This window comes from Apium graveolens, chromosome 9, assembly GCF_009905375.1.
Source record: "Apium graveolens cultivar Ventura chromosome 9, ASM990537v1, whole genome shotgun sequence".
NCBI lineage: Eukaryota > Viridiplantae > Streptophyta > Magnoliopsida > Apiales > Apiaceae > Apium > Apium graveolens.
Window position 1 is genome coordinate 129,215,807 of NC_133655.1, and position 16,603 is coordinate 129,232,409.

Below are 16,603 nucleotides of genomic sequence, written 5' to 3' on the forward strand. Positions count from 1 at the left end.
TAATCGGTGCGAACACCGTGCATGGATTAATCAAATAATTGGAGACTGGTTGGAATAATTATTCGGATACTAACCTAAATCAAAATAACAGTATACTTTTAATAATTTTTAACGTAATTATAAATATATAATTATCATATGATAAAACGTATTTAAAAATAATATTCAGTTTTAAGTTATGTTTGTTCATGCGGGGTGTTGATCTAGATCTTATTTGTAATTTTATACATATTGTATAATTGACTCACATACGCAATTTTATGTTTACAAAAAAAAAGTCATAAAACCCAAGATTGATCTTTACATCATACCCATGATAGATTGTATCATATGTTCACCATATAGTTCATGTTCTTTACAAAATATAATATATATCCCCCAATTTATATCTAATAAATATATAGTTATTTCGTTAAAATCACACAAGTTTACCTACATCCATATTGTTATCAAAATAACAAATTTCTAAAATTTTACTATAAAAAAATATAAATTTAAAATATTGTATTTTACCGTGTTTTTAGTTACAAAATTATTTTAATATATGTAATAGTGTTGTAAAAATCTGGAATCGGGGAAAATCGGTCGAGCTACCGATATGGAATAAATTTTAAATCGGGGATTAATCAGAGTAAAAATCGGATGCATTATAATATTAACTTATATTTAATATATTATTATCATTATATTAGTTATTTATTAAAAAATCTATATTTATTATATTATAATTTTTATAAATATTCATATTTAAATTAATATAGTATTTTAATTTTAATAAATAAATAAATATACTCCAATAAAAAAATTTATAAGGATTAATCGGATTTCAAAAATCGAATCGGTCTAATAGTTTGCAGAGGATATTAATCGGTTGAATCGGGGATTTATAGAAAACTGATTACGTATAGATTTATTTGATAACTTATTTTAGTATATTAATAGACCTGTGTCTGGCACGAATTTTTATACTAGTTAAATATTACTATACATTAATTATGTTGGTTCTTGAAAGTATTAGAAGACAACTAATATATTTAAAATATTACTTGTGGTCCTTAGTGAATGTAAATGGTTTTTACGAATCAAGTGCCTAAACCTCTAAAAAGAAAATGATGCCCGGTTGGTATTAAGCCGAGAATTTTATGACATTCGAATCTTATTTTTACAGTAACCCGAATAAAGCTATTTATACTTGATATCTGTACAAGAATTATGAAGTATAGCAACAAACACGAAAATGAATCAGCATATCATTATTAGAAAAGATTAGTTCTAACTATAAAATTGTTTGTTGTTTGTTCTTCTTATAAAAAAATATAGCTAATAAGTTTATAAATGAGTATTTGTTCTAAATAATTATGAGAATGAGTTAGAGTCGAATCGGGAATTTGAGATAATGGAGAATAAATTCTTAAATACTTGAATTATCCAATCGTGCTTCTATTTTCATTTTTAGTTTAAGAGATATTCATGTTTTTTTTAATTTGTTCCCAAATACTGAATCATTTAATATGACGTTAATGGTTAAACTCACTTGTATAACTTAGTTCGTGAACGAGTGATATGAAACTAGGTGTGATGGTAGTACTACATTCTGTACGTTAAAATTTCTATGATACAGCTGAGATGTGTTCAACTTTCTCAACTTGTGCAAGGATGTTGTTCTTAAAAAGAAGATCGGAGATTTTATAATTTATGTGTGTTATCTTTTAATACTTAAGCAAGCATGAAGAAAAGAGTAAAGAACAGCTCAAGAAATGTTATAGATCTGGAAAAAAAGTTACAAATTGCTAAGAATGAAAGTGTGTCTCAGCCCCACAAGTATACGCGTTCGCAAGTAATATAGAATAAATTCTTGTTCGTTACCACAAGGATAGGTTTAGGTTAATTTCAATCAATGTATTTATGCAACACTAGTATGGTTATTATCCAATGCTAAGACGAGTAACAAATTGAGATTCTTTATAACTAAGATTAACTAAGAGATTATACTAAAGAACATAAACTAAGAGATTAAAGAGAATTGAATAGTATACGACACAAACATGGGATTCTACTTCATTAAATACTTCATTCAATTGCCTTTGTGTTCTTAACCTTAACATCTAATGGTGATGACATTAATTAGATAACACGAAACTGATAAACGCCAACTTTCATTGTGCGAATACCATACTACTAGACATCCACAAAAGAGATAGAAGCTGAATAAACACCAATTATATTGAGATCCTATATGTCTATAGAATTTGACAACATAACGGTTTAATGCACAAGTTATCCCTCGTGATTACATAGGGCAAGTAAGATGGTTAAAATTACCTACGAATCATGCATAATGAATACACGAACCTATGCTAGCATGGCATGTTCTAAATCCTAAAATTCACTTTCGCTTCATTAAAGATTAACGCACTATCTTATAAGTTCGCGACGCTCACAAGATGAATAAGCGCAACCAAAACTAGGTTATCATAAAATCACCACACACTAAGGCATCAAAACAAATTAATAATAGAAATCCATAAATAAATCCGTAGAAACCCACGATAACGATTAGCCCATGATCAGACTCATCATCAAATGGGTTCCAATGAAAGCATAGTATAATAAACGTAGTCTTTATACTTAAATAAACCAAGTACGAAACAAAAGTAAAGGTTCAAGAATAAGAAAACTAGCATCCAAATTTACAACTTGAAATAAAGAATCACAAGAATAAACTAGATCTTCTTCGCCTTAGTTGAATTGTGCTCTACGGTCTTCTTACGCCTTCTCCTTAGCTCTGGTACGTCTCCTTATGAAAAATGAGCTTTATTTATGTATATATATATGCTGTATAAACCAGGGCTTCAAACTCTCAAAATCCCAATAGAAACAGAATTCTGTCACCCCGACTTGGCGCGACCGCGCACTGTTTTAGCGCGGGCGTGCTGAGTTTCCGTTTTTGGGCGCGACCGCGCACTACTTCAGCGCGGCGCGCCATCCTTCTGTATAAAATTATGATTTCTTTTCTTCTTGTTGATTTGAGCTGGACTTTAAACGAGCCTTTATTCTAGACACCATCCTAACACCAAATTAGCACTAAAACCATGGTAATCCACCTGATTAACTGGAAAATGCCTGAAATGCAAAAACACTACAAAACACGTTAAAAACACTAACAACTTGAGTACAAAACACTAATTCAAAGCTTTACGGAGCGTAATAAAGTGTCATAAATGCCACTCAACATATTCACTCAAGCGATACCTAAGTCAAACAATACTCAAGCATACATCAAAACAATGACATGACTATGTATATATAGCCATCATAAACTTGACCACCAAGACTAATAACCTAATCCCATTATAATAATAATTGCCTGCCCATACATTTATTACCAAACTCAATTATGATAATATTTGTCTACACATACAATTATTACCTAATTCAATTATATTTTCTATCACCAAGCTCATACTACCTATTAGGTTTAACCCCAACAATCCCCCATTCAACCCAATATGGTTTCATGCACAACCGAATTAACGGTCACCATCAAGTCATCGATGTTGATCCGCTAATACCTCCCTTCGAACAATAACCCCTCCTTCTAACATAAAAAGATTTTTCGTATCTTTAAATCCCCTTTAGTGAGTTCCAACATACTGTTCTTCATCATAATAGTATATCCCAAATTAAATAATTTATGTAATGAAATTAGATTTTGATTTTACTCCGGTATGTATCATACTTGAGTTAACTTCTGAACACGACCATTGTGATATTTCATTGTTACCTCACCAATGTCAGCAACCTTTACCCTTTTACCGTTCGGTAAAGTTACCATCTCTCTTTCATAATTTTTGTAGGACGAGAACCACTCCCTCTTAGGACATATATGATGAGAACATCCTGAGTCAAGCACCCATTATTCTTTTGATCCCTTCTCTTCTTGAACCAAAAGAACATCTTCATCAGCTTCTACAAGCGAAACACTACCCCTCCTCGTTTTTTCTTCAATTTTCTCAAGTATTCTCTTGCCTTTAGACACATAAATTGTATATGACCCAATTCCTCACAATAAAAACACATGATATTAGGGTTATATTTCTTAACATACTTCATTTCCGTGTCACACGCACATACCATGAATGCACTTCCATCAAATGTCTCACTCGATTCTTGTTTCATCAATCTTTCGGCCTCGAGAAGAACACCAAGAGTCTCATCCAAATCTAACTTCATTTTCCCAACCAATAAAGAAGTCATCATAATATTATACTTCTTTGATAGAGACACTAGTAGTAGAACAGCTTTGTCTTCATCCTTCAATTTTTCATCCAAATTATTCAGCTGATTGATTAAGCCATTAAAATAATTCAGATGATCTATTAAATCTTTTTTTTCTACCATCTTGAGCCCGAACAAATGTTTCTTGAGAAACAGCTTGTTGGCCAAAGACTTTGAGTGATAAGTCTTCGTTAACTTCTCCCACAAATTCTTGGGATTGTCCTCTTCAAGAACATCATACTTGACTTTCGGTGCAAGGGCCAACCGGATCGTTAATGTTGCACGTAACTTCATGTCACCCTACTTTGTATCATCAACTTCAGTAAGCTTCTTCCCTCTGAGAGTCGCATATAACCCTCGTTGAATTAACAGATCTTTCACTGTGCTTTGCCACAAGGTAAAAATGTTTCTTCCATTAAACAGTTCAATCTCAAATCCCCTACCTTCTTCATCATGAACCTTGGCTCATGATACCACTTGTTAGGTGGAATTAGACCTGACAACGTTCTGTGTCGTGTACTTTCGTGTTTTCGTGTACCAAACCTTAAACCCGAACCCGACCCGAATTTGGATTCGTGTACTAATTTGGTGACACTAACCCGACACTAATATATCCGTGTTTACCCGATTTGGTACACTAAAGTACACGGATTTTATATGAAAAAAATTAAATATTAAAAAATGTAATATATAATTAAATGGTCTTAAATTGTGAACAACAAAGTTCTGAATACAAAAGCACAAAACAAGTGAAAATGTTTTTGCGTACAACAAATTACAAATTGTTCGACATTCAAAAGAAATTAAAATTATAAAGTCAACTACTTAATCAAAATTAAGTAATATATATGGATCTAAATTGGAAAGAGAAGAGTTTAGAATCGGGATATAAATATATATATATATATATTATATATTATAAAAATTAACTATTTATTTATTCCGTGTACTTTTGTTCTGTGTCGTGTACCTATATCGGAAACCCAGATCCGAAACTAATTATATCCGTGTTTTTTCGTGTTCTTGTACTTTCGTGTTCGTGTACCAAATTTTCGAACCCAAACACTAATTATTCGTGTTGTTTCGTTCCGTGTTCACGTGTCGTATACCAGTATTGCTAGGTCTCGGTGGAATACATACAAATATAGAACAAACAAACAAACAATGCAATACACACATACATATATAATATATGACGCGGAAAAACTCATGTTCCAATTTGTATTATTAATCCAAATAATTATCAATAATACAATCAATCTCACCAAATGATATTCACTCAAGCGATACTTAAGTCAAACAATACTCAAGCATACATCAAAACAATAACATGACTATGTATATATAGCCATCATAAGCTTGACCACCGAGACTAATAACTAAACCTCATTATAATAATAATTGCCTACCCATACAATTATTACCCAACTCAATTATGATAATAATTATCTACCCATACAATTATTATCCAATCCAATTATGTTTTCTATCATCAAGCCCATACTACCTATTGGGTTTAACCCAAAAAAACAGATGTGACAACTCACTTTATTGTGCAAAATAAATAACAGGATATAATTGATATCTGCTCTTTGATTTGGTGCATCATTACCCCCCTCAAGCGGCACGTCAGGTGGAACAGAGGTGCAAAGCTTGCCTACAATATAGTTGTGTTGTTTGACTGTCAAAGGCTTGGTCAAAATGTTTGTCAGCTGAGCATAGGACGGGACATGTTGAGTTACTATGGAGCCTTATTTGATTTTGTCCCGAATGAAGTGATAATCCACTTCAATGTGCTTAGTACATTCTTGAAACACTGGATTTACAGCAATGGAGAGTGCAACATGGTTATCACATTTCAAAATAGTAGGAGAGCGATGATATAGACCAAGATCATTAAGGAGAGTAGAGAGCCAAGTTATTTCACAGGCTGTGATAGCCATAACACGGTATTCCGATTTTGCTGTGGAACAAGCTACTATTGACTGCTTTTTAGATTTTCATGAAATTGGTGACTCTCCTAAGAGAATATAGAAGCTAGAAGTCGATTTCCTAGAAGCAGCACAACTTTCCCAATCACTGTCACGGTAGGCAGTGACTTGAACTACAGAAGATTATGCCAATAGAATGCCTTGATTGGGATTGCCTACAAGATACCGCAGAACACGCTGACAGCCTGCATATGTAACGGGGTAGGAGACTGCATATATTTAGCAAGTACATGTACAGAAAAAGTGATAGCAGGCCTTGTAGTGGTTAGGTAGATGAGTCTTCCTAATAAACACTGATAAGGCTGAGGATTCACAAGGGGTGTGCCTTTTTCAGGTGTCAAATTTAGGTGCAAGTCAAGAGGAAGTTTAAGGGGCTTAGTGTTGAGCAGGTTTTAGTCATTGAGCAAGTATGTAGTATACTTTCTTTGCGAGAAAAAAAAACTAGATGCTGATCTGTTGATTTCCAACCCCAGAAAATAAGTCGCATCCCCCAAATCTTTCATATGGAACACTTGAAAAAGCATGGCTTTAAGAGAGGTTATAGATTTATTACAGTTTCCAGAGATTAGTAAATCATCGACATAAACCAGTACAAGAGTAACATAATAATCTTTAGTGAGAATAAACAAACTGTAATTAACTCTAGACTGGATGAAATTCATGGAGATTAGAGTGATAGATAACTTACTAAATCAATTCATGGGGGCTTGTTTCAAGCCATACAAGGATTTTTTTTAATTTACAGACCAGTGTGCTTTCTGATGATTTGACAGAGCTGGAACCAACAGTAATTTGGAAATTAATCCCTGTATAGCCATGGGGGATGTGCATATAAACTGTTTCGTCCAAATCTCCATTAAAAAATGCATTTCTAATGTCCATTTGCACTGTTGTCCAGTTTCTGATAGCAACAACAACAAGGAGCTAATGGTTGTCATTTTTGCCACTAGGACAAAAATTTCTCTGTAATCGATGCCACAAATTTGTCTGTAGCCTAGGATCACCAATCTCGATTTATATTTGTATACTGTTCCATCAGGTAAGTACTTCATTTTAAACAACCATTTAGACCAATAGCCCGCTTTCCTGGTGGTAGAGGCACCACTTCCCAAGTTTGATTTTGTTATAAGGCATCCGATTAATAATTCATTGCATTAACCCAATATTGATGAGGTACGGCTTTCTTGAAGGACAAAGGATCAGGGTTCGTGACAAGCTGGGACATGAAGCAGTTAAATTTTGGTGTGAAGAATTGGGTTGTGACTTGATTTACATAAGACACATAATCCTGAAGATACTATGGTTTTTAATTTTCCGTGTAGATCTCCTAAGGGGTATAATAGATGAGGTGGTGTTTGTGGGAATGGTTGTGTAAATATTTTTAGATTCGGGTGTAAAGGAGGTTTCAAACTCATCATCACAGTAAGGATTAGTATAGGAAAATGGCATTGAAACAAGATGTGGTTGCATATACGGTTTTACGGTATTTGGATTCCAAGGCATAATGTGTTCGAGATCCAACATGTTGAGACACAAAGCTTTCATTGGTGGTAAGATTTAAAAGTTTGGAACCTTTTTCGGAAGGAGGGTAACCCAAGGAAGCACAATAAACACCTCTTGGATTGAACTTGTCTTTCGTATGCTCATTATTTGAGGCAAAGGCTAAGCACCCGAAGACTCCGAGATTTTCATATGTAAGAGGATCAGTAAACAACGTTTTGTATGGTGTTTCATTTCCAGTAGCTGAGATGGTTGTTCTGTTGAGAAGATGTGCTGCTATGAGCACACAATCACCCCAATGTTTAAGATCAAGACCAGAGTGAAAATGCAGACTATGAGCAATTTCAAGGACACTCCTGTGTTTTCTCTCCACCCTAGTATTTTGCTGGGGTGTATAGGGGCATGAGGTTTGGTGAGTTATACCGATAGCAGTAAAAAAAGACTTACGCTCTGTATCACTTAGCTTTAATGCATTATCTGATCGAATGATCTCTATAGACTTGTGAAACTTGTTGTTGACATAGTTACAAAAAAATTTCAAACTGTCTCAGGCATTACTCTTATGGTACAGTAGATATATCCAAGTCATACATGAATAATGATCGATTATTGTCAGAAAGTACTTATATTTGTACTTGGTATAAACCTTGTAAGGTCCCCAAGTATCAAAATGTATGAGTTAAAATACATAAGAGGCATGTGAAGTACTTACATGGAATGGTTTCTTGGTGAGTTTAGAAAAAGGACAGGTGACACATATGCTTTTTGATTCATCAATACACTTCTTTAATTCAGGGATGTATTTAAGCTTTGAGCCTGGAGCGTGGCCCATTCTGTGATGCTATAAGGTGTATAGATCTGAGGAGGTGGGGAAAGCATATGAAGATCCTGTAACATGATATTGAGAATCTGAGTTGGTGTTATAATCCAGATAGTACAGCCCCCTTGGGTATAGCCGACAACCTTTGTCTCAAATGACTTTGAGTCTGAGATGATGTAGGTAGTAGGATAAATTGAATCGAGCATTGATTATCCTTTGCTACCATTTGGATTGACAACAAGTTATGATGCAACTTTGGCACAAACAAAACACCTGTCAAGGTAAGTCCCTTCAAGACAACATCTTTCATGCGAGAGATTGTTGCAACAGCTCCAGTTGGCAGATGAATGGTATAGTTTGGAGGTGCCACTTTCATATTCTGCAGATTTTTCAATGAATTTGTCATATGATACGTGGCTCCAGAGTCCAGGATTCAATCTATTTTTCTTGGCATTGATCAAGCAACAAGTAACCATTCCAGAAAAACAAATCTCAAGCTCATCATCTGTGTCTCCCCCTCTTGCAGATTGCAACATGCTACCAACAACTTGATTGTTTGGTATCACTTTTAAAAGATGCTCTAGCTGCTGAGAAGTGAAAGTGACTGAGTTTAATTCAGTTCAATCAGTGATACTCTGAGCTATATTGACATGTCTTACATCTCCTTGTTTATTCCATTTTGCAGGCTTATTCACTTTCTGAGCATTGGGTTTATACTTTGGATGCCATCGAGGGAACCTAATAACACTCCAACACCTATCACTGGTATGATATTTACCCCCATAAGCAGTACATGAGAGATTTTTAGAAGTATTGGTTTTGACAACCATAGCAGAGGCCTCAAAATCAGGAACATCAGGTGTGTTCAAGACATCACACTGTGATTCTTCCTGTTGAATCATGGAGCAAGCCATTTCAATAATAGGTAGTGGACACAACATTAACAGTTGGCTTCTCGGAGCATCATATTTCTCATCCATGCCATTGAAAAATTGAAAGAATTTACCCTCATCTTTAAAGGTATCAATGGTCTTCAACAGCGCAGTTATTTCAGCAATAGGAGTAGGTATAACATGTAAAGAATTCATAGAATCTAGCTCTTCCCAAAGACTACTCAACTTAGTATAATACTTCGCTACAGATGGTTTACTTTATTCCATAGCATACAGATCTCTACTTAGCTTATATTTACGAGACCCGTTAGTTAAAGAGAAACATTTCTCTAACTGAGACCCAATTTTACTAGCAGTATTCATAAACAAGATGGAATTTTTAATGTTTTCAGATACATTATTGTGCGACCAAGAGATTATCGGGTTGTTGCATTGATCCCCTTGAAGAGCATTGACATCATTTTTGGTGCTCCTGGGAACAGATCTATCTACAAAGCCCAATTTTCTCTTCGAGGAGAGTTGTATTTCAAACGATCTTTTCCAAGATCTGTAGTTTGGTGCACCTTCCAACTTTGGCACACTCACGGAAAGAGGGCCATCGAAGGGATGTGAAAACAACAGATTCTGCATATCCGCAAAAGTAAACCGAGCTCTAGTAGCCATAGAAACTGGGATAAATAACAATATTAAAGCCTGCAAATAAAACACAAGCAACAAATGAGCAAGTTGTAATTCCAGAAACAACTACTCTTGTTTAAGCAAGGAAAACAACATCACGCAGCTCTGATACCATGTTATCTTTTAATACTTAAACAAGCATGAAGAAAAGAGCAAATATCAGCTCAAAAAATGTTACTGATTTGGAAAATAAAGTTACAAAATGCTAAGAATGAAAGTGTGTTTCAGCCATGTTATATCAGTACAATGATACTGCATATATCTAACAAACTACTATATGAAATTACCACATTATCCCTAAACTTGATGAGCACACTATTAGATGTAGGTGGTCCAGACTAGAAAAAGAGGAATTTTGAGAAATTGTAAGGGGACGACAATATCACACACACGTGCTAGAGTGCACTGAAACATATGTGACACCTCACTTTATTGTGCAAAATAAATAATATGATAAAATTGGCTGTTACTCTTTGATTAGGTGCATCATTAGTGTGCGCAGACATGCTGTGGCGCCCCAAAATCCGGGGTCAGGAATCTCGGAGGCCACGCCATCTAAACCACTATAAACCACATACCTCACATCACAATATATATAAATACTCACACTTTACGACACCAGACTTATCACACACACACTTACAAGTTATTGTCTTGGAAATGAACCATTCATTACTAGAGTAAATCAAACCACAAAGTGATAATTATTACAACCCAAAAGTAATTAAGTCTTACCGGGGATAACCTTTAAGTAAGGCTAGTCCATCGGCCAAATATATGTTTCTTATTTATTACCTTACATAAGTCATACTTATAAATAAGCCGAGCTAAAAACAACTGAAAACCAATCCAGCTTATTCGGACTACCTATGGTACATCACCAAACAACCTATGGAACATCTGGCCATTTCCTACCCGTTTCCTGGCTGTGGTTCTCATGGTAGGCATTTTGATTCACTGTTGTGTTGTGTCAATTTAAGAAAACAAGTGTGAGCTATAATGCCCAGCATAATAATATACAGTATGAAAATGACTGTATGATAAACTCACGTAAAACATCATATATGATAATTACGTTATATTCGAAAATAGTTTTCCTTGGTGATACACACCTTTTTATGAAAACAATCCTTTAGTGAATTTTATTAACTTGCGAATACCTTAATAGTAAACCTAGCACCTAGGCTTGGGTTATGGTATTGCATCACAATTCCAATTGGAAGAATAGGACACTCGTTGGAGCCATCGCATACGATGATCAGTCGTAATACGATAATAGTAATCTTTTCTACTAGTAGAAGGACGACACCTTTGTATCCCGGTTATCACCCTTGCCGCATTCGGGCTACGTGTCCCATTTTTGGTTATACACATACTTTACAAATTCCCGAGTACACAGAGTATCTTCTCCTGCGGTACCTTTGGTAGTCCATCTAGCAGACATATTACCAGAGTATACCCCTCCCTTGTCCTTTAAAAGAATTCTATCATATATCGAGAACTCGAACCACATCGCAGTTCCCCAAGCGTTTTGCTTGTTGATAGAAACAGCTTATCTTACTAGGGTATACATATATATATATATACACGTACTTCCGAAATTTTCGGAGGAAGTACTAAGGATGTGAGTTGACCGTTGTCAACCGATAATAAAATAAGGGGGGTTTCTCCTTGAAACTATATTCAAAATATTTAAAAAAATAAGTCGAGATGATATTTTTCGGAGATTCGAAATTATTCGAATGATTTTCAGGAAATCAGAAAGTATTTTAAATCAGGTTTTATGCTTTTTAAATCATAAATCAACCTTTTAATAAATAATAATAAATTAACTGATAATCGATAAATAATTAAAGCTCGACGGAGTTTACTTTTTTTCTTAAAAGAATATTTAAAATAATATTCCTCAACTAAGCTATGTTTAAATAATTTAATGAACTTTAATATTTAATCGAGATTGAAGTAAATATTTACTGGAGAATACTTCTCCATCATAAATGAATGGTAGATAAATATTTCTTGTCCGAACGATAAAGTATAGTTGAGGGAATACGATCTTTGGAAATCGTTTTAATAAAAGTTTGAGGTGTTTAGTATTTTGTAAGTGGATGTTGAGTCCCTTTAAAACGTACTACTATGGACTTGTAATCCCGACCGACTCTCGGTCTTATTATAATACGTCATGCTTATAGCGGAATAAAATATTTCACGACATATACTTATCGTACAACATCGCTACATTATGCGAAAATTCAATAACTACGTATTATGGCAAGCATGGTATTTATGCAATGATAATGAAACAATCCGTTTACAACACAACAGTAAATGGAGTTGGGTTCGTAAACTTTCCTGGGTATCTCGAGGTGGAGGATGCTCTAGTTTCCGCTTAGAAATCTATAATCATAAACACAAGTCGTTTCGTTAGGTCCCGTTCTAATTTACGGTGACTCGCATTCATGCGCTACTTATTACGCACCCTCTCAACTTATTTTACCCTTATTATTTCTTTAAGTCCTTATTCTCATTATGGTCGCTTCCTTTTTCAAAGTATCTTAAGTCCATTTTCATTTTCGTCGTCGGCTCCGTTTGTGGATTCTACGGTTTCTAATCGCGCGATCTCGGATCCGATATTTTTATAAAATTGAAAAATCATTATTTTCACTTGAAATTTTTATGGAAGTTAGGAAACTCAATATACTACTCTCTGTAAAACTTTCATGATTTATGAACCTTCTTAAGTTGATACTTTATATTTTCAAAGTTCGTAATTCGCAGCAGTTTTTGTTACGTAACTCACTTTTAGTAAAACGACCATAACTTTTAATCCGTAAATCGGAATAAAGCGATTCAAGCGCCTAAACGATCCTCATAACATTGTATATCATAATCAAGGGTTATTTATCAGGATACTAGAGTTTAAAGCCTCGGGAATTTCTGCAGAAACTTAAAGTTATGATTTGTTCGTTTTAGCGAGATTACGGTTACGATCGGAGTTTCGTTTATGCCTTAAATCTTTATACTACCACCAACAATCAACATATCATCATCAACACACTAAATAATATCAATAATATCATGTTCTTGAGGCAACAACAATCAACCTTAAATCTACTTAACTAAACATCAAGATTACCACAATACTTCCACCAAAACTATGCTTACAACTACATACTAAAAGGATCTTGAACTTAAATCTTAAATAAAGTTGGGTCAAAGATTTTTACCTTTCTTGAGAGCTTGAGATATCTTCTTGATGATGGTGAAGTCTTGGGAGTTCTTAGTATGGTTTTTGGAACCTAAAACAACCATTAAAATTAAGAAACCAAAGAAGAGTTACTATTTATACTATTCATTATCAACTTTCTTGATTTTATTTCACCCATCAAACCTTGATAAAAAGAGCTAAAAGATTTATATTACCTTAGTTTGGTTGGTAGGAAGCTTGAGAATTAATTGGATGATTTATCCATGGCTAGAGTTTGAAGGTTTGATTTTGATTTCTTTGTTTAAAGAAAAGGGCCGAATGGGTGTTCTTGGGAGAGAAAGAGAGAAAATTTTTGTTGCTTTTTGGTTGATTCTTGGAATAATGCAAGTGATAGCTTGTGATATCTTATATTGATTTTTATTCTCTAACTTATATCCTAGTATTTGATTCTTGTTGCAAATCTTGGGGACAAATCCAACTAGCTTCCTAGTTTACAAGCTAAGCTAGTTAATTTAGCCATTTAGCTTACTATTCTCTTATCCTTGGTTGATCATCCTATATCTCTAGCTCACTATTTGATAAAGTAACCATGGTTACTTTTTTACCATGGTTAGTTAGTGCGTTACGTTTATTTAATCGTTTACGCGTTCGCTCGGTCGCTTAAACATTTTCGTAATACTTCCTCGTAAATGGTTCGCGAAATAATTCCTTTCGTATTTATTCCTTATGTTTTGAATTATCATACTTGGATATAAATCCGTAGGGTTTTAAATTCGTGATTATATTGTGATTCCCGTAATCCTCAATGATTCGTAAATTTGGTCATTTTTCAAAGTTCATTTTCTTCGAAAACTAATAGCATTTACATACACTTATTTGGTACGTATAATCATAATATCAACTCCGAGACTCATTTTCTCATGTACTACATAGTGTGGGCTAAAAAGTATTTCCCCGTCCGTCAGGGTTACTATTCATTAAACGTTTTACAATGTCTCAAAAATTTGAGTTATTACATATCGTTTGAGTTAGAACATTTTATAGTTCAAGAAAAAGTTTACTAGAATTACATTCAACCCCGCTTCTGTAATTCTTGCTGCATTGTTAGGGACTAATAATTGGTATCAGAGCAAGCTCTTAAAGCACAAAGAGTTTAAAGATCATAACAAACAGCAAGATGAACAAGAAGGATGTTGGAGTCAAGATTCTTTTTCTGGACAAAGATAATTACCATCACTGGAAGGTAAAGATGCATCTTCATTTACTTTCTCAAGATGAGGCCTATGTGGATTGCATAGAGAGAGGTCCTCATGTACCAATGAGAGCTGCAACTGGAAATGAGCCTTCAGTTCCCAAGCCAAGGCATGAATGGCCATATCCTGATATTGAACAAGTCAGGAAAGACAAGAAGGCCATGAATATTCTGTTCAATGGAGTTGATGGTGACATGTTTGATAACATCATTAAATGCAAGACAGTCAAGGAAGTTTGGGATACCATTCAAATAATCTGTGATGACACTGAACAAGTTAGAGAAAACAAGATGCAGTTACTAATTCAGCAATATGAGCATTTCCATTATGAAGAAGGTGAAACTCTCACTGATATCTTTAGTAGATTTCAATAGCTACTAAATGCTCTGAAGCTGCATGGAAGAGTCTACCAAACCAAAGATTCTAATCTCAAATTCCTGAGATCCCTTCCAAAAGAATGGAACCCAATGACAGTCTCCTTGAGAAATTTATAAGAATACAAGGAGTTTACACTAGAGAGACTGTATGGCATTCTAAAGACTTATGAGCTTGAAATAGAGCAGGATGAAAGAATGGAAAAGGGGAGGAAGAAAGGAGGGTCCATTGCACTGGTTGCTGAGTTAGAGAAAGAGAAGGAGATGAAGATAGAAGCTGTTGAGTCTACTTCAAAGGTCTGTAAAAACAAGGGCAAGGGGCTGGTAGCAGAAAATGAAGATTCTTTGAGCCAAGATGATATGGATGATATTGATTAACATCTTGCATTTCTTTTCAGAAGATTTGCCAAGCTCAAGTTCAAGAAGAACTTTGGAGCAGCTAAGCCAAATAGAAACATGATGGATAAATCAAAATTCAAGTGTTTCAAATATGGCTTGGCAGGGCACTTTGCCAGTGAGTGTAGAAAGTCAGATTGCAGCAAGAAGAAGTTTGAGCCTGTGGATTATAAAAAGAAGTATTTTGAGTTGCTCAAACAAATGGAAATGGCTTTTATTACACAAGAAAATGACTGGGCAACAGATGGTCTAGATGAGGATGAAGATGTCAGCTATGTCAATCTACCCCAAATGGCCAAGTCTGATGAAACAGAGACAAGTTCTTCAAGTAATCATGTAATCACCACTAACCTTGTACATTTATCTAAAGCTGAGTGTAATGATGCAATAAATGACATGTCTACAGAATTATATCATTTGCGTGTGACACTTAAGTCCCTCACTAAGGAAAATGCTAAAATCAAAGAAAACAATTTGTTTTTAGGTGAGAGGAATAATGTGCTAGTGTCTCAGTTCATTGAATTTGAGAAATTAAGAATTGAGTGTAAGATTGCTAAGGAGGAATTAATTGTGTCCTTGAAGAAAGAAGAAATTTTGAAGAACCATCTTGATCGTGAACAAGAAGTGATCAAGGCATGGAAATCATCTAAAGATGTCCATGCTCAAATCACCAAAATTCAAGGAACTGAGTCCTTTTGTGATACATCATGGAAGAAAAGTAAAGAGAAGCTGGAACCCAATTTGGTTTAAAGATTGCTAACAGATGTAGACTCGACAGATGATGAGAGTCATCCATCGGATAATCAAAAAGATTATACGTCGAGTGACATAAATCCTCATCCGTCGGCTGTGAGCAAACCTGTGAGTAAAGCCAAACTTGCCAAGTTAAATGAAAAATATGGATCAGTTTCCAAAAACTTTATTTCAGGAGAATCAAGTCAAGTGAAGAAGGAGAAGAAAGTGAATGTTGGTCATCTGTCCATCAAACAATTGAATGACAGATTAGAAAATATAGAGGTTAAAACAGAGGTTAAAAAGAAAAACAATAGAAATGGGAAATTAGGAATTAACAAACATAACAACTACACACCTGATAAATATACTCCTAGAAAAATCTGTGTTAAGTGTGGTAGTGTTAATCATCTGTCTGTTAATTGCAAAATTGCCATGCCTACTTCCATGACTGTCCCTCCTTCTTTTCCCAACATGGGT

The 16,603-nt window shown here is 34.6% G+C and overlaps 1 protein-coding gene across 1 annotated transcript; it reads right to left on the minus strand.

Moving 5' to 3' along the window:
* Nucleotides 1–7,698: 7,698 nt before the first annotated feature.
* LOC141685563 (uncharacterized) lies at nt 7,699–10,145 on the minus strand. The gene is made up of 5 exons (XM_074490657.1): nt 9,806–10,145; nt 9,249–9,724; nt 9,063–9,176; nt 8,813–8,968; nt 7,699–8,277 (listed from the first exon to the last, which is right to left on the minus strand). Exons 1-5 carry the CDS (start codon nt 10,143–10,145, stop codon nt 7,699–7,701), a joined length of 1,665 nt encoding a protein of 554 aa, XP_074346758.1.
* Between the last annotated feature and the right edge of the window lie 6,458 nt (nt 10,146–16,603).